Source organism: Callorhinchus milii, unplaced genomic scaffold (assembly GCF_018977255.1).
Source record: "Callorhinchus milii isolate IMCB2004 unplaced genomic scaffold, IMCB_Cmil_1.0 Scaffold24, whole genome shotgun sequence".
Lineage (NCBI taxonomy): Eukaryota > Metazoa > Chordata > Chondrichthyes > Chimaeriformes > Callorhinchidae > Callorhinchus > Callorhinchus milii.
In genome coordinates this window covers 5,233,531-5,258,245 of record NW_024704765.1, presented here as the reverse complement: position 1 = coordinate 5,258,245, position 24,715 = coordinate 5,233,531, and the positions used below count along the sequence as shown (strand labels likewise).

Below are 24,715 nucleotides of genomic sequence, written 5' to 3'. Positions count from 1 at the left end.
GATCTTCTGTGGCCATGTATTACATATTTTAACAATCTTTTGTGTGAAGAAATTGCCAGCCACCCAGTAATTTGAACATTACTTTAATAAAATGTCTATATTAAAGTAATACGCAATTGCAGTGCAATATTTTGCTGAATGTAAGTGAATACGTACACTGCAATTAACATTTATAGCTTAACTCTTATGTCTGCATCATTTGTAGTTAAGATAAATAGGGTGGAGAATATACTTATAATAAAATCTTTTTTTGTTTATTGATATACAGCTAACTAGCTTTGTTGTGAACTGTTAGTGATCAATAACAATTACTGCAATTCCATTGATATACAGCGTGGATGTGGCTTATCATTTTCGTTAGAGATAGCAAAATGTCCTCCGAAAAAAATTGCAGTCCTGTGACATAATAATAATCCTTACATTTGATATAGCGGCTAATCACATCTTTGAGACGTCTCAAAAGCTTCACAGAATATACTGTAAAGTCAGTTGACTATAATTTGTGAGAGAAATGCAGCAGCCAATTGCGCACAGCAGTGTCCCGCAAACAGTTGTGGATTTAGTAACCAATTCCTCCCCCGCCCCCCACAAACCCATATATGCATGTCTGTAACTTTATTTTTCTTTAACGTGTGCATCTTTCCTCTGTTGAATTCTGCATTAATTTTTAGTGCAAATTAAACCCAGGTCGAGGTTCATGCAAAGACTCATTGGGAAAATGTGCCACCTGCTGTTCACTGCAGGTTACATAGCAGCAGACAGGATTGGTTTGATTCCTGTTAGCTGATTTCTTTTCAGAACGATGACAAGCTTGTTATAATGGGCCTCAGCCTTCCCTGGGCTGCTTAAGGGGAAGAAAATCAAACGAGGTTGCAGCTCGGACTGCTCTCTGGAGAGCCCAACTGGAAAGAAATGATCCCCAGGTGAGTTCGGAATAAGGCTGGAGAACGTTTGGCTCAATAATCCGATTTAATCAACGTCACTGATACCCATGAGCTCTACCCAGCACATGTCGGCTATTTCGGAGAGAAGGGAGAAAATTAGGAAAATATCCCACAGCAGGATATGATTATAGCAGGAAAAGCAATCTATGTTCTACAAACCTTCACTCACTTACCTGATGAACCCAAATTCCGCTGATCCCAGCACCCAGATAACAAAATCCAGTTGATGTGGTTTTGCCTAAAGCTTTCCTAATGTATTTGTTATAGAAGACAACAGAGACGCTGCCCAAGTGATCCAAAACCCTGCCTCGCTTGAAGGGCGCTATAGAAATGCAAGTTGTTGTTGTGCTTGTTACCAGAGGGCACTGTACTGTTGTTACTAATGTGAGCCAATCCCCAGAACGGTGGGGACATGCGCAGCGATGTATCTTTCACTTAATGTCCCGGGTAGTACAAACCAGAGGAGCTGTACGCAGGAGGCACTTTCATTGACCACTGAGGGCAGATTACAGCTCCATCCAGAGCTCAGCACCATCCTGACCGTCTGGTCGAGATTTGAGGAACGTTAATTTCTCCTAAGGAGGTAAGTAAAAAAAAAATCCTTGACAATAAAAGTTTGCTCTCTTCAGAAGTTCAGATTTCCACTGCTAACTTTGTACATTGTAATAATGTTGCATCCCCTCAGTTTGTTTTGTGTTTGACATTTCAGGGGGTGGAGGTAGGACAAAATGCTGAAGTTTAAAAAGTAAAAGCTGATTATGTTATACATTTTAGTTATACAGAATGAAAGGGTTTCAGTTCACTGAGGTGCCCGACAGTTAAAGTAAATGTGTTCTTCCCAAACCCCAGCTCGGGTGCAAATCCTTGACTGTCCAGCGCCTTGGGACGTCCTCCTGACATGAAAGGCGCTACACAAATGTAATTTATTGTCCTTCTTCATAAGACCTGCTTGCTCTAAATAAGAAATGTAAAAACCACGTCCGGGTTTCTTCTCCAGCTGTTTTCCAATGACCGAATTAAAGTTGTTACTTAACTATTTGAACTTATTAATGGCAAGGGGGATTCACACAAACATGTGGAGTGAATGGTAAGGAGGAAACCACAAATGTTAAAAGAAACAAGGCCAGGCAGACTCGGAGAAAGCGAAGATGTGGTTGAAGAGGAAGGTCTTGAGACATGCCTTGAAGGAGGCAAGGGTGGGGGCATGCGAAGGGGCTGGGGGATGGAGTTCCAAATGGTGGAATTTGGAAGCCGTTTCCTCTTAAGAACTACAGAAAGCCAGTTTTCAAACTCAGGCTGAATTTAAGAGTTTTCCACGATTCTACGCAATCTTAAATTTAAGACAAAGTGGTCTTACAGGCTAACACTGGGTGGCATTTCAGGTCTCCGGTGCCTTTATATGGCTCCATTGTACACTCCGCGGTACCTTCTCGACCATTATCATGGAGCTTGGTACAAATTCTAACAGAAAACACAATAAGTCCTTGTTCTCACGTAAAATTGATATCGAAAGAAAACCCAATACAATGAAGCAATTTCAATGACAAATAATGTCAATGACAATGTCATTCCGTTTTGTCCAGCGTTAGCTTCTTGATACATTTCAGACTCTTAAATGCTGAGAATATCCTGCACTTTAACTTGACCTTGGAATGTTCCCTGTTCACAACATAGCAGGAATGTGATGTTGACGTTTTTTTGGAAAACACAAAAAAAATCTATACTCACACAACAACAACAAAATTACATTTATAGAGCGCCTTTCACGTCAAGAAGACGTCCCAAGGCGCTACAGTAGAATTGCTCATTGTGCTATTGAAATGGAAATGTAAACCCATGTACATTTTTTTACATATATATATGTGCAATTTGTGGGCGAAACGCAGCAGCCAATTGCGCAGTATTATATGCAGTATTCAATGATTTCTAATTACATTTTTGTTTCAGAGCTCAGAAAAGCTAAACCCTGGATTTCTACAGACGTATGTGAAAGATGGGACAATCCAAGGTGAATTAATCAAGTCAACGCACCGAGCAAATGATGTGCTTAGAAACAGTAAGGGTTTGCCAACGAATACTGATGCTTGTGAGGGTTCCAACAAAATCAAAACTACTGTATTCTCATTTGAAATGAAAGTCCTGCAGCTTAGTGGTTAGAGTACTCGCCTCACAAGCAAGAGGACCTGGGTTCGATTCCTGGGCAGGGCAAAATGTTAGGCAAGTTTCCTTACTCCACACGTCTCTGTTTACCTAGCAGTAAGTAGGAACCCGATTGTTAGTCGATTGGTGGATTGCTTTCCCCGGGGTAATAATCCCTTCAAAAATAAATTAAATTTTTTAAAAATATATATAATTTGATCACTCAATCCACTTTACAGTATGTTCTGTGAAGCGCTTTGAGACGTCTCTTATTGCTGCACAGTGCAGTAAGTATTTGCCTTGTCCCACCTAAGATGGGGGGGGGGGGGTGGGAGACAGTTTTTGTTATTTGTTTTCATCTTGGTAATTAATTAAGTAGCTCTTATTTCCACTTAGATTTTCTGCTTCCTCTTACTGCTTTCTTCCCCGCAACTGGTGACCAGCTGTAATACAGGAGAATACCGTGCTAATGAAATATGCTGTACCATGTGTCCCTCAGGTGAGTGACAGCCTTTTGAAAGAACTTTTTTTTTTGGTCAGCCGGGTGTCTGATACACCATTACTATGCTTGAGTAACCAGACCAAATTGAGAATTCCATGCATCCCACCCACAAATGGAAATCCCAGAGATAGATTGTTGGAATGGAATGCCTTGGAGTCTAACCAGCCCAAAGCCACATAGCTTCCCATTGATATTGCTGATTGGCAAGTTTTCCCACTGCTTGTACAGCTCGGAACAACCTCCCCATTAGGGCTTTGCCTTGCAGGGGTAATATAATAATAATTCTTGCATTTGATCATGTCGTTAAGACGTCTCAAAGTGCTTCATAGAATATATTGTAAAGTGAATTGACTGTGTATTTTGTGGGGATTTTATTTGGGGGATTGTTGGCCAGGACACAGGAGAAAGAAACCCCCTTCTTTTTTGGAATAGTGCTATGGGATCCACTTGAATAGGCAGACAGGATCTTGGGTTTAACATCCGAAGTCCCCTTATTTGCGACTTGAACCCATGACTTTCTGAATCAGTGCGAGATTGATACCAACTGAGTCAGGCTGAGGCACGAGCGCTTGTTAACTACAGTCCAAGTGAAACAGTGCTCAATTTTAATAGTAGTTGTGGAACATCTAAAGTCCATAATATGTTATCATGACCACAACAACAACAAATTACATTTGTATAGCACCTTTCACGTAAGCAGGACGTCTCAAGGCATTGGACAGTCAGGGATAGCACTATGACTGCTATAAGATCTACAAAGAAGATTTTTTTTTGATTGCAGGCACACATGTTCTGAGACACTGTACATTAATTACCTCTACCACATGTGGTCCTTGTGTTCCTGGAAGTTACATGGATCGTCCAAATGGTATGGAGGAATGCTTGTCCTGTAAGAGTTGTGATGCTGGTAAGTGTTTCGTGCTATTTATTATTTTAAACAGTATTTAAATGGTAACGTTAATCTAGACTAATCTTAAAAAGTAGCTTCTCCAAATACACACAGTAATAATAATCATCTTACAATGTAAAGTGGACTGATTGTGTATTTTATTGGGAGCAAAATGCGGCAGCCAGTTGCGCATAGCAATGTCCCACAAACAGCCATGGAGTGACCACATTTATGTTGGGGGATTGTTGGCCAGGACACCATCAGAGAGAAATTCCTTGTCTTTTTGAATAGCGCCATGGGATCTTTAACATCCACCTGAACAGGCAGATGGAATTGTTCATTTTGAAGCCTTAGATATTTAAGATGGTTTTAAGACCTGGCTGAAAACTATAGCAGACTAATACAGGAAGTGATTTGGACAGATTTCAATTAAACTGTTATTTTCTCTCCCTCCTCCCACATTTGTAGACGCGGGATTTAAATCAATAGAGGAATGCACCTATACGATGGATACAGTGTGTGACTGCAAAGAAGGTTATTACTGCACACAGAAAGGAGATAAAGGCTGTCAAAATTGTAGAAAACAAATCCAACGTAATGCGTATGAATCGACTGATGATAAAGGTACAATAATGAACTAGGCTGGCGCGTGTCTCGCATGTGAACAGTGCAATATTATAATTCACAGAAACATTGAACTTCTGTTTATAAAGTCATTATCAGTGGCGGAGGTAATGGAGAGGTATTGATTGTTCCATGAGTATGATAAACTCCAGTTCATCTCCTCACCCACCCATGATGCCAGCTTGTGACCACATATTGAGCTTGCTATCTAACGCAACAAAAAAAAATTAGTATGAAGATGGTATCTGACTGATCAACACTCCAGTCAGTTAGCTTCAGGCCCATCTATTTATGATGGAGTAGGGAAAACACCTGTGAATCCGTATTTCTCATCAGGGGAAATTTAACAATGTATTTAATTAACACATCCTCAGCCACAACTGTCACCCTGTTATCAAAGTATAACACTTGAAAAATGTCTGTAGAAACCTATTTCCAAAAACTATAGGGATGGCTTGTACATTTAGAATAAATTTAGCATCCCAACCAATGACCCATTATTATGGTCATAGCGCCGTAGAAATTTACAGCGATTCAACAACAAGAAGATTACATTTGTATAGGGCCGTTTACGTCGGGAGGACATCCCAAGGCGCTGATTCAGCCTTTAGTGCGGGGACTAGCTCCATCACTGGAACTTTCTACACTAATTTCATTCTTTGTCTTCATATCCTTTTTCATTCACTTATTTTACACAGGTTTCAATAAACTTATACAACCCGGATCCAAAGCATCACATGCGGTCCTCAAGGAAAACATCATAAAAGCTATTGGGGAGACCCACTCACAGAAGACATCTACGGGGGTGCACCCCCCCTCAAAGAAGAAACTTGCTTCTCAGTTAGAAGGTACAACTGCACTAAAGAAGGAGGAATTCGACCTGGGGCTAACTGAAAAGAAACACATGTTTGGGTCCTCGCAAGATGCTATTAGAAAATCACTGATGCAAATTGGATTTTCTGATTTTTCTAGAGAAGCTTTGAAGTCGCAGGAGGCGGGGAAGAAAGCGACAGTGGAGCTAAGGTCTGTTATGCAATCGAGCATGGCAAACATGCACGATGCCATACAGAGTGGAATGGCAGGGATTCGAGACGCAATCCAGTCTACCATGACCGGTATTCGCGGCGTTATGCAGACAGGCATCACAGACATTCAGGTATCTATGGAAAATGGGATGGCCTCCATTCAGGAATCTATCAAATCTGAATTGGCTAACATTAAAGTTATGGAGAAGGCGTTCAATAATATTGGTAAAAGCCTGGAAAATCTGCACATATCTGTGCAATCCGGCTTGGGAGAAATGTCTTCAGAGGTTGATTTATTGGTCAGTCAGTTGTCAAAATATCTCTCAAGCCAGGCACTCTCTCCCATCCAATTCAAAGATATTGCTTCAACCTTCCAAGAGAGAACTGATTCTAGCTAATCTGGTAAGGAGTGTAGACCTCAGAAATCAGATTCCCATCTCGGAACTTTGACTCACTGCTCCACACAAAGCAACACTCAATTCTGCTGAAAAAACACCCCGAACCTCTAGCACTCTCATCCTCTATCCTTCCAAGGCCTTGCCCCTTAGTTCCCCATCCTCAGATCGTGCCTGAAGAACCTTCCTCTTCGATCGTGCCTACTGTCATCTTGCCCCCTCCCCCCGGCTCGGTGTTGTGCTCCGCCACTGTGAAGTGCTCTGGGACATTACCTTGCATGAGGGGCACTATATAAATGCAAGTTGTTCTGGCTGAAACAAAGCAAAGGATTCAACTAAAAAATGGGAAAAAAATGTTATTCTTGCAACTAAGATGCACTGAAATGTTTCTTTCAGTGCTGCATTTTCTCCTTGTCGTGTCTTCCCTATAATGCAATTGTATTTTTATCAGTGCTCTCCATTCATAATAAAAATCCTAGGCTTTGAGAGGTTCCTTACATTTTTCCCATTTTTCCAATTCAGAAATTGTGTAATAAGATTAAAAATGCCCATTTAGATTCACTACCTGAATTTAAAATCCACTAAATATTAAGACATGATAATGTTCGAAGAAAGTGACTCTTAAGCTACTGCCCTATCTTTAACGTGCCCTTTCTCTGTAAAGTATGGGTACGTATTACCACCTCTGGAGCTGCCTTTGTTAAAGTCACCAATGACATCCTATCTGTCTTTCCTCATTCTCTGTGCTGCCTTTCAGTTCGTTAAACTGAGATCTATCTACATATATAATATGTATATGTGTATATATATATATATATATATATACACACACACACACCATGGGCCAGCATTAGAGAAGGGTGGATATCACAACGCAAAGAACAGTCAATGTGTTTAGCTACTGACATGGTGGATTTTCAATGTCTTAATTAACATCAATGTTAATTAACCTGTCACAGGTTTCAAATGCTTAGAATATTACTGCAACCTGATGACTCGGGAGGCTGACAAGCAGTTTTCTTATGTATTGAGCAAATGAGGCTTGAACTTTACATCTGTCCTAAGATTATGGAATGTTAAAATGGTTAATATTATGCAACAAGGAAATTACCAACTTGTGCATTGTGTAAGAAATTGTTGTTTTCCCATCCTGTTGTCTTTATTAAACAACTTTGTTCCTACAATTGTCTTGCAGTCCATTCAAACTTGGGGAAAAGGCCATATTGAACATCAAAGTTGATGTTTTTCCTGAGAACGTGTTTCATTTGCACAAATTTTACAAGAATTCTAGTTATCTGTCCTGATCTATTTAATTATTATTATAATCTTCAATGCAGACATGAAGAACTAATAGATGAGCATGTTCTTAAAGAGTGAAAGATGCCTGGAAAGAGATGTTAACTTTAAGATTCACAACTTTAACCTGTATCCCTTCGGTTTTTACCCTCGCACACTGCTTGTCCAGCTTGAACCACCCAATTGATTTGAAGGATTAAAGGGAGCAGAAAGAACTCCTGCCCCTGCTGAGCTAGGCTGGCTGGTCAGTCATCAGCAAGGCCTTGCACTATTGCAGACTTTAATCAAAAGGCAAAATACTACAGATGCTGGAAATCTCAAATAAAAAAAGTAAGTCACTGGGAACACACAGTAGGTCAAGCAGCACCTAAGGAGAGAGGAAAGCAAGTTAACGTTTCAGATTGATGACCTTTTGTCAGAACTATTGTGGACTTGCCTGGTTCAGGATAACGACTACTGAGACTGTTACAGAGAGTTGGCTCAATTCTAACAGTTTATTGCTAGCTCAGCCCCAAGGAGACTCTGTTTGCATCCTCCTCCCCAAGATAGTGAATGAAATGCGGTACAAACCACCCTAAGAAATTACAGACACAGCATAACATCATCACTAGTACAAATTGCATTTGTATAATGCCCTTCATGCGAGTATCGCCTTGATACTTTGTACAGCTCAACAAAGTATTGTGCGAGGGGAAAGTGGATGGAAATAACTTAAAACGGTTCCAGTGAGTGGAAGATTCAAATCGATGGGATTCCACGAGCCTATAACCGGGTGGAATTCACAGCAGATTTCTGCTGTTAACTAAACCAGTGACAATAATAATCCTTGCGCTTCATGCAGCGCCTCGTCACGTCATCCGGACTCGAAGCGCTTCACAGAATATATTGTAAAGTCGTCTCGACTTCTGTATCGTTGTGGGCGATTTCATCGCCGTAACAGCATTTTGCCTTTAGTTCTCTGCGGGTGAGAGTGTGGTGATTTATTCCGAGCTCCTTTTTTATTTTTTATATACTTTATATGTATATATATATAGAGAGAGAGAAAAATATAGAAAGGCATTTTGTGATAAAACAATGCAAATGTGTCTTCTCACAGGAAAGGGGTAATATTCACAACGTTTGAGGTTCAGTTCCTGATTAGGGGGAAACCTTTTTTTTTGTTTGGAACCAAACCCTGAGCATAAACCACGATATTTGCTAATTGGGACGTATTCTTTCTCTCTTGTCATCGCTCTCTCTCTCTCTCCCCCACCTTGAAAAAGGCTTCACACACCAACAAGGCCTCACTGCGCTCCTTCCTCCATCAGCGGCCCGGTCAGGCGGCGGCTTTCGTTGATTGACAGGTCCCGTCGCCAATCAGAGACCAAAGCGATGACAAAGGGCCCGGTGACCGCTGCGCCGCAGCCAATCAGCGCCGCGGTCTGGCCCGGAAACGGGCGGGGACATCCGGCGACGCCGTGGGCGGGAAGGAAGGGGCGAGTCGAGCGAGAGAGAAGCCGAAGGAAAAAAGAGAGCGTAGAAAATGGCGGCCGACGGGATCCTCATAGGCGACAAACTCTACTCCAGCATCGTCCTGACGCTGGAGAACTGTCTCATCTCCGAGGAGAAGCTCTCGCTGACCGCGTCCGTGTCGGACGGCCTGGACCCCGAGGTGGAGACCGACCTGAGGATCGTGGGATGCGAGTTAATCCAGGCCGCCGGCATTTTACTCAAACTACCTCAGGTACAAGTACAATGGAGGGGAGGCCCTGGGCCTTCCTTCGCCGTGTGTGGTGTGTGGAAGGCCTCTGAGAAGCACGGCCTGCGCTCGTCTCGCTTCTCTTCCGATTCGCCTCCGTTTGTTGGGAGATTTTTCAGGAGCCCAAATGGGATTAGAGCTTCTTATTAATTCTTCTTATTAAGTAAGATCCGTTTCGCCCCCACAGCGTTACACAATTACTCAATTCACTTTACAGTGTATTTTGAGGCGCCTCGAAGACGTGAAGGGCGTAATATCAAACGCAAGGATTGTTGTTGTTATTATACCGAGGGGGTCTCAGGTGGACGTTAAAGATCCTCATGAATCGATTCGAAAAGTGAAGGGAGTTTCTCTCTCTCTCTCTCTCTCGTTCTCTACTCCACTGTCCAGGTCGACATTCCCCCAAAATAGAATCTGGTCACTGTTTGTGGGACATTGCTGTGCGCAATCGGCTACTGCGTTTAGCCCACACAAAGTACACAGTCACTAGACTTTACAGCATATTCTGTGAAGTGCTTTGAGGCGTCTCAACGACGTGATGAGGCGCTATGTCAAATGCAAGGATGATTGTTGTTAATAGTATTGTGAACCGGGTTGCAGTTCGGGTTGCAGTCGACCCAAACCAGTACATGGCTGGCATGGTGGCTTTATTTATCTCCTCTTCTGAACCAAATCTGCCATGTAGTTCTGAGTAAAAGCAGTGGTGTAACATCCCTCTAGAACAAGAGTAAAAATAATACAGAAAGGCTGCCAGTAGTAGCGATGTCAATGGGTGGAGAGCAGGAAATGAGGTGACTAGTGACCATGACTAGTGCTCGATATAGGGGAATAAGTCATCTTCAGTGTCTTTAATATTGGATTCAGGTGATTCCTCACGTACCAGTGGTCATGATTCATCCTTGCCATTAAATGACCAGTGCGGATGACTCAATTTTTGGTCACCTTTCCCTCTTCACCTTCCTTGGCTTCAGTTGCGGTGATTAGGAAGAATTCATAAATAATACCAACAAACCTTTTTTGAATTAAAATGTCAGATAACTCAGAGATTCTTCTGATTCAGTTGGTTGTTTTCATTTGTTCTTGATGAATAAATTAGAAGGGACACTTTCAGAAATTGAGCATTAATGTTGGTTGCCTAAATGACAGCATGCGGTTCAGGAAAAGTATCATTTGATTTTTTTGGAATAACAACTCTACTGCCTTACCATTACATCCTATACCCATGTCTCAAATCGGTTCAGTGTGCTATATCTTCCAGTATTCTTTTTGTGTGTTGTTGGTTACTCTCTGTAAGCCAAATATGGCGAAGCGCACTACAAATGGTGTTCTACAACAACAACAACAAGAAGATTGTATTTATAGAGCGCCTTTCACGTCGGGAGGACAGTTGGCTCGGGACCCGAGCAGGGGGGAAATGGTCAGGGTGAGGGGAGGGAAGGGAGGGAGCGAGGAGGGGGTAGAGAGTCAAGAGGGGAGGTGAAGACGCGGACAAAGAGTAAGGTCTTGAGACCGGCCTTGAAGGAGGACAGGGAGGAAGCGGCGAAGGCACTGGGGGGGAGGAGTTCCAAAACCTAGGGGCTGAGAGGCTGAAGGCCCGACCACCGATGGTAGGGCAGGGGACGAGGAGCAGACCGGAGCCAGAGGAACGGAGGGTACGAGCAGGTAAGTAGGTGGATAGTAGGTCGGAGAGGTAGGAGGGGGCGAGGCCGTGAATGGCCTTGTAGATGAGGATGAGGATCTTGAATTCGATCCTCTGGGGGATGGGGAGCCAGTGGAGGCGAGCGAGGGTTGGAGTGATGTGGTCCCAAAGCCTGGTGCGGGACCGTACACGAGCTGCAGAGTTCTGAATGACCTGCAGCTTGTGGAGGGAGGTGCCGGGAAGGCCGGCGAGGAGAGAGTTCCCATAGTCCAGCCTTGAGGTGGACCAGTGTTTCAGCAGCGTCCAATTCTAGGTCCAATATGTCAGATGGTGTAATAAAAGAGAACACAAAAAAGAGGCTAACTTCTGAATTGCCAAGTCTCCACTGCATAATAATAATTCTTGCTTTTGATATAGCACCTCGTGACATCATTGAGACATTCAAAACGGTTCACTGACTATACCGTAAAGTGAATTGACTGTATATTTTGTGGGTGAAATGCTATCCATCACTTCCTTTGTGAGGTTACGTCAGCAGCATTTCCATTGCACCTGTGGAATGTGTACAAAACAATATTGCCGACCTGACTTACATCTCATTAATTATCTTGTAGATCTCTACAGTAGTCTTCTGAGAAATGATCTACAAAATGTATAGATCACATTACATTTTGAAAAGAAAAAATGACAATTCTGAACCAGAATTATTTTGGGTTTACCCAGAACAATTCTGTTTATTCAAATTAACTTCTTTGAGCATAACTGGACTATACTTACTTATACTTGTACATTTTTTGTGTTTCTTTTACATTTTTAAAGTATTTATTTTACTTCTACTTTCTGGAATTAGATGAGCAGGACACGTCCCTACAATAAGAGCATTCCATTCCAACAAGCTATTTCTGGGATTTCCATGTGTAGGTTGGATGCATTGAAAATCTCAGCTTAGTTTGGACACTTTTAAGCATGGTGATGGGTTTACACATTTGTCAGACAACCCGCTGACCAAAAAAAAAATAACTGGACTAAATTTTGTGTAGTGCAATTAAAGGATCCCCTTTATATTTTTCTGATGTATTTTTCTTTTCATTTAGGTGGCAATGGCAACTGGACAAGTATTGTTTCAGCGTTTTTTTTATTCAAAATCCTTTGTGAAACACTCCATGGAGGTAAGGAATGTCTGAGGTTGACCATTGAGCTAAAATTGAGTCTTCAGATCAAAAAATTAGTGAATGTCAAATTCAGATAGTCTGGTCCATCTAGTATGTTTATATTTTTAAATCATTATAGTTTAGATATTGGACAATGAAATTGGTAGGAGTGAGCGCTGTTCTGTTTTGAAAAATTGCACCTGGGCTATATATCAACTGTCAGTTGTCTGGTTCCCGGTGTTTTGCTCTTGAAGTTGAGCAAGAGGAACCGTACAACTGTTTATCTGTGTGAATTGCCTTGTCCATTCAGTCTCATGTCACAGCTTGGATCGGTAAATCAGTTGTAAACCCATTTTCTCACTACGGAAATTTATCTAACATAAACCACTTTAGCAAATATTGCCTGTACCTCACCCAAACCAATTGTAAATCTGATGCTCTAGGGAATTTTACTGATTGTCTTTTTTTACCTGCTGGTCAACACAACACAAGTTCTCATTTTTTTTATTGTCTTCCATAGATATTGTCAATGGCTTGTGTTCATTTGGCATCTAAAATCGAAGAAGACCCCAGGCGCATTAGGGATGTCGTCAATGTGTTTCATCATCTGCGAAAGCTCAGGGAGAAGAAGTAAGTGCTTCAGATTTTTGTTTAGCTGTTAAACATGAGCTATCTAGAAAATAAACTGTATTGCTTTAAAATCAAGCATGACTACTAAAATGCAATAGGTGACTCAGTATTTGCACTAATTGGAGTCCTGTAGCTTAGTGTTGAGAGCACTCGCCTCGCAAGCTAGAGGACCTGGGTTCGATTCCCGGGCAGGGTGAAACCTTAGGCAAGTTTCCTTATTCTGCTCGCCTCTGTTTACTTAGCAGTAAATAGGAACCTTGTTGTTGATGATTGGTGGATAGCTTTTCCGGCAGTAATAGTCCTTCAAAAAAAAGATTTTTAAAAATTATTCACTTAATCCATGACTGTTTGTGGCACACTGGTGGGCGCAATTGACTGCCACATTTCGCCCACAAAATATACAGTCAATTCACTTTGCAGTATACTTTGAAGCACTTTAAGACATCTTGAAGACGTGATAAGGCACCGTATCAAATGGCAGAATTATTATTATTAATGGGGACCAGCCACATTGTGGATAAAACATTGTATATGTTCTTATTTGTTGTCTCTATCTAATCTTATACTTGATCTAATTTTACTCCATTAAAATTGCGCCTGGATACCTTGAGTGCAGCAACTTTCATCCTGACTTTAGTTTCATATTGGAGCTTGATGTGGGGACTTGGTGTGTGGGGACTTGGAATGCTGCTGTACAATTATATTTGAACTAATGGTGTTTTCTGTTGAAGATCTCCTGTACCACTTCTTCTGGATCAGAGTTACATCAATCAAAAGAACCAGGTCATAAAGGCAGAACGGCGAGTGTTGAAGGAGTTGGGATTCTGTGTTCACGTCAAGCACCCTCACAAGGTTTGTCACCAGAATCTTTTACATAAGGCAGTAAATACACACCTCCTTTTGTTTTCATTTTGATGTGAATGGAGAACAATTCTGATTTGACAAGTATTTTCTGTGAGTTCAGATGGGTACTAGGCTCAGGATATTCCTTCCATTTACCATAGTATAATTCCTTGCCTTTCAGCAGCAACCTGGGATTATCAGTGGCTAGATTTCCTTTTATTGCAAGTCAATTGGTTATTTTCTACCTTTGGGATTGACATAAATGAATATTTTGAAAATAACGATTTAATTAGTTTGTCTTGGCCTTTCTTCTATCCTTTAGTTGTTTCTACGTGATTCTATAAATTCACTAGATATAACAGATTGCAAGTATTTGCTTGTAATTGCTGCTGGTATTGCAGTGCTGAATCTTCTTAGGTTGGAGGCCTTTTTTGCCATGCTGGGTATGTAAACATCTTGGTCTACCTAGCAGTAGAATACTGAATCCACCCAACTAATCTTATTATTGGTTGATTTCTGACATTTCTTCACATTCCAAGATTTTAGATGTCATTCGGTATTGACATAGTGGCCAGTTTTTGTTGGGGAGGTGGGAGGAGTTTGAGTGATGGGAACCACAGTACCAGTCTTACTTGAGGAAAACACCTATTGTTGACTGTGTTGATGTCTGTGATTTGAACTATCCTGAGAATGCAGCAGTTTTAAGTAAAGATGCAACCACTTAATACTGTCTCACGAAAGTACAGTATTCTTGGTGGTAATAGAAATCTTCAAGCTGAAGCTTGATGTCTAGTAGCAATCTGTTGTAGTCCAGAAATAGAAAATTTACAGTTCCATATAACAACAACATTAACAAATTTTACAGATCCACGTAGTACAGTTGCAATACTGTATTCATTACCACTTCATGCTAAAGAGTTTTCTGGTGGCAGAAACCGAATAATGTAATTCTGTAGTTATTTTTGTACACTTGCTCCGACCTTACTGAGACTTCCAAGTTGGTCAAGACCCCAAATAGTAGGTTCTGATTCTCAGTCCAGTGGAATGTTCGACACCTGAAATCAAAGGCATTTAGAAATGGGAGAGACATTACAGTGAAGTAAGTATCATTTGTAGTGTGTATTTTTCTACTTGGAGCACATTTTTTTAATAAAAAGGACTGCATTGTTTTATGTATCAATTGTATGTTGAAAAAGATGTTCTATAAGAGGCAATGCAGAATGTTAATGTTGTTCTGATATAGTGTACAGGATGTATCTTGGTTCTCTATGTGGGTTCTTGACCTAAAACTGAGGGGTGGAGAAGGCGCTGGCTTTTTTTTCCCTCACTCTCTTTGTAGGGACAACTCTCTCGTACACTTGACTGGCTGAGTTCAGGTAATGATAGTTGCCTGCTAGCTAGCTATCTTGAATGCGAAAATGCCAAAAAAAAATTGTAAATCTAATGTGGATTTGTATTTCATTACCCACTAACTAGTGTGGCCATAATATAACTTCATTTTTGAGAGATTACACCCCAAGGAGAAAATTAGAGCAAAGCCAGGTAAACTTTAAATTAGAAAACATTTCTTCATTCATAGAGTTAAGAATTGGGAATGCACTTCCCTAGGATACTGTAGTTAGAAAATGATCATTGCGATGTTTACAACTGAGGATAGGTATATTCTTTGGGAAGTAAGTGTATTAAGGGATTAAGAAAAAATGGGGACATGGGATTAAATAGCTCCTGTTTTGTTCCAAAAGACCTGACTTTGTGAAAGAAGCGACTTGTGGTAGTAAAAAAAAATCCTTGAATACATCCTTTTCCCTGCCTTATTTGAGGTTCAGTTGTAACTCTATAACCTGTATCTTCCAGATTATCGTTATGTATCTTCAGGTGTTAGAATGTCAACATAACCGGCCTCTGGTTCAGACTGCATGGTAAGTTGATTTTCTTTGTTATTGTTAGATGACCAGCAAAGGCAGTGGCAGAAATATGTGTGTTTTTCTCTGTAAATGCCACCCCATTGCTGCGCACCATTCCCTGGTTGAGGCACAGTTGGCAACCCTATCCCAAACCTCAACCAATGCTGCTCTTAAGTGGCCACTGAAGGGTGCATACTAGTGGCTCAGGGTGACTGATGTGTTATTTTAGGCCTCTTCTCCCTCCATGTGGGGAAGTGTGTCTTTACTTCTTCCTCCCTTGACAGCAAACATAAGATCAGAAAAGTTGTCAAGTTGGAAACTACGGGCGTGAAGCTTACATGCTGCTCTGTATGCCTAGGTAATGGCACAAAAAACTGTTCAGATACCTGCAATGGCTTCTGTTCAGCATCCTCCTTAATTATATTTGTCAGAAGAGTAATAAACGTTACGATTTTCACCGGTTACATTTTTTAAATTAAGTTTGCTCGATTTATTTTTGAACTGGCTACTGCCAGATTAATGTAAAGGTTAAACTACATTTCATATTTCTGCTTACTGATCTTCTTTGGCTGGTATAGTATTTGCTTAATCGAGAACCCATTTTAACTTCTTTCTTTTTTCTACTCTTTCGATCAAAGGGTAGTCCCTGATGGTAAGTGACTAAGACTTCTGAACTGCCCTCCAAGCACTTTGATGCCAGGATGGCCCTAACTGGCTGCCACTTTGAACCAATCCATTGCAGGTTCTCCTCCGAGAAGGCTGACTGTCTAGTGAGAGGTGGTATATAGTAACTGGCCGACTGCTTCTTGTGTTAAACAAACATTAATTGTAATAACTAGCGCTTGAAATACTTTTGGTTTCTGTTTTAAAACGTTGTAAATGTTAAATTTTAAAAAGTAACGTCTCTTTCAGTAAGCGTAAATGTTATCATATCTGTTAAATGTTTAATTTATCCATACCATGTAATGAATGTATTTTTGTTAATTACGTTAAATAGAAGAAAGATTGTTGGTAAGGCTGTTGAAACTCTTCTGACTGTTGTGCAGCACCTGTGATATCTTGCAGCTTTTGAATTTCTGAATTGGCAGCATGCCGATTGCTGGGATTATGAGTAAGAAGAATACATCTGCCATTTTCAAGACAAACTTGGGGGAAGACTCGGAACTTCCTTCATTTAATGAATGTTGGCGGACAGACATTGCATCAGATGTGATGGTCCTGGGATGAACGTTGTTTGCATAATTAACCGCATGGATCAAGACTGATCAGATATGCAAAGCAGCAAATCATTCTTATCTTTAAACTACAGCCTTGAGAAGATTTCAGTGACTTGGAACTGAATATTGCTGGTGCATGGGAAATCTCATTTATAATCATTTCTAAATTAACACGTGAACAAGGAGAAAAGATCAGACATTCTCGCGCGGATTGTTATCTCAGACTTTCCTAAATATATACAACAGTTTTGTTAAATGTGCTCAATTTTATATTGCATGTCTATGAAACTGTATTGGTTTGTCACACGAGAGCAGGCCAGTGATTAGATCAGCACGGAGGTTAAAATGGGTTCTCTGCATTTTTTTTGACATTGTTTGTTGTCTCACAGGTATCAAAATGCTCTCAAAAGTGAATATTTTCTTTTTTTTAAAAAAAGTTAACATCCGTGCAATGCCTTCGTGGAAAAATCAGCAGATTGGCTGATATACTAAAAATAATATACCAAGATCTTTGGCAAATTGGTTTAAAATAATTTTACAGTTAAATCTTGATTGTAGATATGGGGAAAATCCCATCTAGAAACCTGGTATTTCTCTCAGTACTGCCATGAATTCCAGCCTCAACTCGCATTTGGAAATGTATATCATCTGGGCAAGGATTGATCTTTTTCCAGCAGGCTAATAGATGGAGTGAGTGCCTTCTGATTGAATGCTAAATCTCGAAGAAAGGAAAATAGTTTTTCCCCTACTCCCCAAGTCTTTTCTTAGTAGTTACTTAGAGAAATACGCAACCCATATTGTGACCAGGATGTTACACAAGCTTGGTTAGATGTATTCTGGAACATCAGTGTATCTGGAATGAAGAATTCTGGTCATCTGAAAGATCCATGGAGCTATGCTGTGGTTCAAACAAGCCTCCTAATAAATGATCATACTCTTTGATCTGAATTCTGAATTATCCTTTTGACTGCCATGGTGGCCTAGCTAGTAGAAATGTGTCTAGTTCCATTGGTGTCATACTAAGTCTTGCAGACTAACAGGCTACCGTCTTTTATTCTCAATTTGCTCAGTTAGCTGATCTAAACTGGGAGAGCAGTCGTGATTCAATTATTGGCCTTTGTAACCATGGACCTAGCCATGGTTGAAAAATCAGTGAGGGTGCCCCCTCTGGATGGCTGTCCAGATATCCCAACTGAAAACATGCCTTTGTAGACTTCAGTTAAGGATGGGTCATGTTTGACTCCGATACCGTCCACTATTAATTAGTCTTCTAATACTTAAATGCACTCAAGAAGACTAGCCTCTCGGTTGAGATTGCAGGGTTACTGGGTCAGTATCTTTATGGAAAGAAATGAGAAAATATGGCCTTCGCTCTGAATTTACTATTTTTTAAAATCACGTTCTGCTATTTAGAGTACTAGACAAATACCAGGGAAATGAGCATTTTGAACCATGTATAAAGTAGCACACTCTGAAATGAGTATATATATCGGGTGGGTTGCGTTAAGGGGTGCTGCAACATTCTTCTTGTCTATTTCAGGAATTATATGAACGACAGCCTGCGCACAGATGTGTTTGTCCGATACAATCCAGAGACGATAGCTTGTGCATGCATCTACCTGGCAGCTGGAGCACTTGAGGTTGGGAACACATGTTTTATGAATCCACTTGCGTTCAGTTAATTGGCAATCAATGCAGATTTTAATACCTTTATTTCTCAAGCAAGTTTATTTGGCCGACAATTTTTAATACTAAATAATGAATTGCTGTGCACAATTGGCTACCGCGTTTCGCCACAAAACATACAGTCAATTCACTTTATAGTATATTCTGTGAAGTGTTTTGAGGAGTCTCAAAAAAACGTGATAAGGCGCTATATCAAATACAAGGATTATTATTATATGTTATAAATAAACTTTGCATAATCAATGCAGTGTTCTTTGTACGCAAAATGTGAACTTGGCAATGGGGAATTTGTAAATCCTATAAGGGTGATGGAAGGGGGAGGAAGTTAATGTCACAAAGCCATCACAGACATTTTATTGAAAGTTAAGTTAAAAAAACAAACATTTTAAAGGGTTAGTTGCACTGTCAACATCCGATCTATTAACTTTTCAGATTCCACTTCCAAATCGTCCCCATTGGTTTCTGCTGTTTGGAGCGACCGAGGAAGATATTAAGGAAATCTGCATGAAAATCCTAAAGCTATACACTAGGAAAAAGGTAGGCATCTTCAGAGACCATCAGTTTGTCTTACCATTGTTCCAATAAATGATTAGATTTTCTGCACCAAAATAAGTCAAAAAAAAATTCCCATTTTTGTTTCACTCACATAATAGCCAATCTACAGTATATTCTGCGAAGTGCTTTGAGACTTTTGAGATAAGAGTCAAATAAAAGGATTATTATTAAGTAGAAGATACTTAGGTTTTGTTTTAATCTCCCAGGCAAATTTGGAACACCTTGATGATGAAGTTGAAAGAAGAAAGGTGGCACTTCAAGAAGCTAAAGCTAAAGCCAAGGGCCTTCTCCCAGATGGCACACCGGCTTTAGATACTCCAGCAGGTTTCTCACCATCCTCAAAAACAGGTGAATCATTTGTTTTGTGGTTGCATCAATTTCTTTAATCTTTTAATTTTGAATCTGTATTTCCTTGAGTTTAGAAAGTTGAGAGGTGATCTGATAAGAGTTTTTTTAAATAATAAAGGCATTCGACAGGGTAGCTACAGAGAAACCATTTTGAGTGAGGGAATCCAGATTAAGCAAGCATCATCTTATTATTTTTTCAAACAAAGAGCAGCGGCAATCTGGAGCTCTCTCCCTCAAAAGACTGGGGATGCCTCAAAACTTCAAGATTGGAGTGGATAGATTTTTGTTAGGTCAGGGTATCAAGGGATATGGAGCAAGGGCGGGTAATTGGAATTGAGATACAGAGCAGCAATGATCTTGCAGAATGACGGAACAGGATTGAGGAGCTGAATGGCTACACCATGGCTATGTTCAGAATCGCAAGAGCATAAGTGAGAAGCACTACTGCTTTTGTTTAGCTTGTACTAATGAAAACTAAAATTACTAATGATTAAAGGAAATTATAGTATGCTTGTGCCTTGCTGTGCTTTTGGATGTTCTGTAAGGTGAAAGGTATTTGTACAGCCAAACTAAACGTTTATTTTGTTCTCCCCGGAATTCTGTTCTTAGATTCGCCAAAGGATGGCAAATTTGAAAAACCATCACCGCTGTCTGCGCAGGCGATGAAAAATGCCCGAAGAAAACTGGACGAAGAAGAAAAACGGGCTCGATCTGGTAGCCCATTCAATGGGTAAGTTTAAAAAAAAGCACATCATTAAGAGCTATAACATACTGTCTCTAGTTTCGCCCACAAAATATACAGTCAATTCACTTTACAGTATATTCTGTGAAGCGTTTTGAGACGTCTCGAAGATGTGATAAGGCACTGTATCAAATGTAAGATTATTATTAAACAGTGGGTTTGAATGGTGGGCAGCAAAGCTTCAATATTAACTAATTATTTGTGTATATAATTCTAATTCTTAGTTCTATGACTTGTATGTTTCTGAATAGAACAAATCCATGGAATGGCAAATTTCCAGAATTATCTGTTTGGCCTCAGTAAAGTTCAATTTCATTCTAAATCAGTTATGCAATTGGCGGTATTTTTAAATTCTAGTGTTCAAAAGGGAAGGAATAGCAGGAGTCGGAGCTACTCGAGATCTCGCTCAAGGTCACATTCTCCTAAGAGACGGTAAGTAGAATTTCATCCTTTTCTTGCTGTTTGACCTGAATCGTTGATGCAATTTGGCACAAGATGAACAGTGGAAGGAACAAGAGACCTAGAAGTGTCAATTGATAAAAGTAAGGATGGCAAGATGAGGTGGGACCAGAAGGTGCTGTTTTTCTTAGTAGCTAACAGGCATGTAAAAGCAGATAAATTGATCATTCAACTCCTGACTTTGTGGAACTTTGCTGTGCGCAAAAAAGCTGCTGTGGTTTCCTTCAAATAGTCACTACACTTGACATTGTACCTTTGCAATGTTTTGAGACATTTTTATTAATAGGAGCTACAGGAAGAGCTCATTATAAACGGCATCATTTATAGTATGTATGTCCTGTGGTGTACCGGATGTGCGTTGTACTTTCAGCACATTTCAGATGAATTATTGGTTTTCAAATGCTAGAACAGAAACTCAAGTGCCTGTCTTCTGCCATTCAATAGCTAACATTGCTAGATGGAGTGAAGCATTCAGAACATCTGCAGAAAAGATGTTGAAGGAGCTTTGAACTTAGATATTCTCGTTTGGAAATTATTTTCTGACTTGTTTAGAGTGACAAAATGGAGTCACTGATAATGGATTGAGCTTTTTTCTCGTGATATTTACATACATTAAGTACTTTGATTTTCTTTAGGATTTCCTGAGTTTTTATATTTTTTTTTTGCCAACAGAAGAACAAGAAGTCGTTCTGCATCGAACAGCTCTCGATCCCACAGCCACTCGAGAAGCCGTAGTGATTCTCCCCCGCAGCGGTTTAAGCGCAGCTCGCCTTATATTGGCAGGTCAAAAGTGAGGGAATACGATGACATGAGAGACTACAAATACTTGGCCCATAAACACAGACGCTCACGCAGCAGGAGTTACAGCAAGAGCTTGTCGAGATCCAGAAGCAGGTCCAGAGATCGTTTAGATTTTTCTCGCAAACACAAGGAGAGTCGGGGTCATCACGGGGAACGGAGGCACGAAAGATCGCGATCTTATGAAAGACCGCCCAAACACCACAACAGCAGTCATTCTGGCCACAGCAGGCATAGGCGGTGACTGGTTCAACCGATGGCCGATGTACAGTTTACATAGCTTTCTCATTTCAGGGTTTATATATAATCTCTTAAACTTGCCTGTATTACAGAAGAGATTTTAATGGGAGATTTAGAGTTGGTGTGTGCACATTGCACTGCTCCTTGTTTTATTGTTTCTCCGAAGGCAGATCAACATGGCTCCTCTCATCCGCTGGCATCCCAATCAGTATTTTGATAGCATCCCTGACCGCTGATGACATTTCGCATTCAAGAATTTTCCCATCAACTTTCACGTTTTTTTTATACAGCCCTGCCTGTATTGTTTCAGGATTTATGAATGAATTTTTAAACTCGCCCGTGTTGCAAATTTTTATTTGCTTTCCTGTTTTAATTTTTTTTTGTTTGTTCAAATGAGAAGGCTATAAGCAGCCTTACATGTGCAATGCCCCTTGGGGTTGTGGAAAAATGACAAATGCCCCCTTGGGTACAGCCAGTGGTGGTTGGCTTGATCTACACTGAAGAGAATAAATAGCTCAGCACATTTGTAAGTGTGTGCAATTGGGAGATGCCATTTTCAGTTAGCAAATTTTTTTGCAATTGGAAAAATCCCTTTTGAAGTGATTGAATACTTCTGTTACCTTGCACTCGGTCCACATATTATACCCTTGACAGGAATATGTTTTTTTTAAAAAAAAGGTCACTTTTGGTACATCGGTACTTTTTTTTTGCTGCTGCTGCATACACTAGCGATGTATCTTTCAGGAAGTGGCCGTGCTCCTTGTAATTATTTTCTGTAAAGTACTCAACATGTGTTCTCTTCGGAGATAATGATGTATCAAAAATTGTGTGGTTACTTGTGTTTTGTAAAGATATTTTGTGTTTTTTTTGGAAGGGAGGGAAAGGGGTTATTCACAATTAGCGAGGATTGTGTTTGTCTCTGTGTTAAAGCATATGCCATTTTCTGTTCTATTAAGTAAACAAAATTATTTTAAACAAGGAAATATTGTACATAAATTATCTTTTTAATGTAGTGCAGCAAACATACATGTGCCTTGAATATGTAGGTTTTATGAACTACAGATAGACTTTGAATATGCATAAACTGTAAATAAAATTTTGTATGAAACTGATGGGAAGAAGCAAACTTTATTTTTAATCTTGTTGGGTTTTGAAACGGTACTTGGTCTCATAAAATTGCTGCCATAAAGTTTTAGTCAGCTGTTGTGAGTAATATGCAATGAAGGATATAATCATACTTTTTGAGCTTTCTTGAACCACCAAATCCTTTAAATATATTGAATATTTCTTTCCTAAGATTGCCTGCTTTTTTATAACTGATTTTACAATCGTCTCATCAAAGCCTGTAACAGTAAGAGCCCTGGAACTTACCGAAAACATAATCACTCTCCCTGTTGAACTGGTTCCTCCATATAAGAAGCCAATGCCCTCTAATCCTAATTTGAAATATATATATAAAGAATATTTTTCTGTGCCAGACAAATGGTAAACTAATTGAGATAATGTTTGTGTTATTTGTATGTTGAAGTATTGCAGAACTCCTTCAGAAGTGTTTCGGTAAATCCACTAGTTAGGGCAAATCAGCTTTAGGCTCTACATTTTATCTTACTTAATGCTCAAAGCTAATGGAGGTCTTGATCTTTACTGAACTGTGATCAGTTTTGCATTTGAATGCTTTTGTACAGAAAGTTGTCACTTTCCAGACTTGTCCTTTCCTATATGGAAACATTTTTTAAAAAATTCTAAGGAGAAAAGGGGTGAGAAAATTGCAATTGTTGCTTTAGAGGTTATACAGGAATAGAATCACTAGATGGCATGATTCACTCATGGATTTCTTTTCTCAATTTACATTTTGAGTGTTGCTTAAAAGGGTCCATATCAAATTGGTGCTTCTTTGTAGCAACAGATCTTTTGAAAGAATAGAAAGCCATTATTTTTTTAAAAAAAGTATTCATTTTTAGTGTTACTTAGATGTACAATTTAGCAACATTTGTTTTTATCAAGGGTTTTTATACAGTCACTACACTATTATATCCTGTGAAGTGCTTTGGGATGGCTCAACTGTGACGTGAGGGGTACTATTATCAAATGTAAGAATTATTTATTCTTCAAAAAGTCTTACAATTGCAAAATAATTTTAGTGTTCAAAAGGGGACGTGTTTTGGGACTGAATATATTCCAATACAATGCTTCCAATCCACTGACAAAATAGTGCTGGCAATTAAGCAGCACTTCACAGAATATACTGTAAAGTGAATTGAATATACTGTTAAAGTCTCCCACAAACAGTTGTGGATTGAGTGACCAAATTATTCCTTTCTTTATTATATATGTTCTTGGAGGCACTGTTTGGGTTTAGAAAGTAGAACAGTTTGGAAATCAATGTCCGTTTCATGCTCATACCAGACTATATGTGGCACCCTGACTTTTCCAGCTGTCTGACAGATGTATCATGCATATAGGTGGATTGTTTTAATCTTACACTTTCCACTAAATAGAAAAACATGAAACGAGTTTGAAATATTGTGACAAAGTAAAGAAATCCTTGCAGAAAGGGGGGGGAATTCAGAATGCAACAAATAGATGAGGAGCTTTATCCCAAAGAATGGTACAGTAATAATGATAGCTGGCCTTACAGCCTCAACAGTCTCTCTTCTGAGAAATGTTGTCCAGGACACCAGTAGAATAATGTTCTTTTATGTCCACTTGAACAGATCAACGGGACCTTGGTGTCATTGAAGAACAGCGAAGGACAGCTCTCCCGTCGTTGAGTTTTAGCCGAGACCACTTTTTATTTGACAGTATAACACTGTTATAACACTATAATAACCTTCATTCATCCAGAGCATAGTTTAAAAAGATTTTAAAAGTCTCTCCTCCCTTTTATAATAGTTATCGGAGATGGGTCCAGATCAGCTGGACTGACAATTGCTCTCACGTGTACATGGGAT

The 24,715-nt window shown here is 39.9% G+C and overlaps 2 protein-coding genes across 5 annotated transcripts; both read left to right on the top strand.

The window, feature by feature from the left end:
* Nucleotides 1-2,920: 2,920 nt before the first annotated feature.
* On the top strand, nt 2,921-6,690 carry LOC103187657 (tumor necrosis factor receptor superfamily member 14-like). 2 transcript variants are annotated; one of them, XM_007907248.1, is made up of 6 exons: nt 2,921-2,952; nt 3,480-3,582; nt 4,367-4,492; nt 4,943-5,098; nt 5,797-5,946; nt 6,071-6,136. In XM_007907248.1, the coding sequence occupies exons 1-6, from the start codon at nt 2,938-2,940 to the stop codon at nt 6,079-6,081; spliced, it is 561 nt and encodes a 186-aa protein (XP_007905439.1). In that variant the 5' UTR covers nt 2,921-2,937; the 3' UTR covers nt 6,082-6,136. The 2 variants fall into 2 exon arrangements, with proteins under 2 accessions (XP_007905439.1, XP_007905438.1); XM_007907247.2 differs by having other exon boundaries at nt 5,797-6,690.
* A 2,578-nt stretch (nt 6,691-9,268) lies between these two features.
* LOC103187659 (cyclin-L2) lies at nt 9,269-22,876 on the top strand. Of its 3 annotated transcripts, XM_007907254.2 has the most exons (11): nt 9,269-9,537; nt 12,286-12,360; nt 12,863-12,972; nt 13,704-13,824; nt 15,670-15,734; nt 18,477-18,576; nt 19,055-19,159; nt 19,384-19,525; nt 20,135-20,255; nt 20,625-20,699; nt 21,399-22,876. In XM_007907254.2, exons 1-11 carry the CDS (start codon nt 9,337-9,339, stop codon nt 21,766-21,768), a joined length of 1,485 nt encoding a protein of 494 aa, XP_007905445.1. In that variant the 5' UTR covers nt 9,269-9,336; the 3' UTR covers nt 21,769-22,876. The 3 variants fall into 3 exon arrangements, with proteins under 3 accessions (XP_007905445.1, XP_007905446.1, XP_042199552.1); XM_042343618.1 differs by lacking the exons at nt 9,269-9,537; nt 12,286-12,360; nt 12,863-12,972; nt 13,704-13,824 and adding an exon at nt 16,358-16,371 and having other exon boundaries at nt 15,715-15,734; XM_007907255.2 differs by lacking the exons at nt 19,055-19,159; nt 19,384-19,525; nt 20,135-20,255; nt 20,625-20,699; nt 21,399-22,876 and adding an exon at nt 16,358-16,371 and having other exon boundaries at nt 18,477-18,544.
* The last annotated feature ends 1,839 nt before the right edge of the window (nt 22,877-24,715 follow it).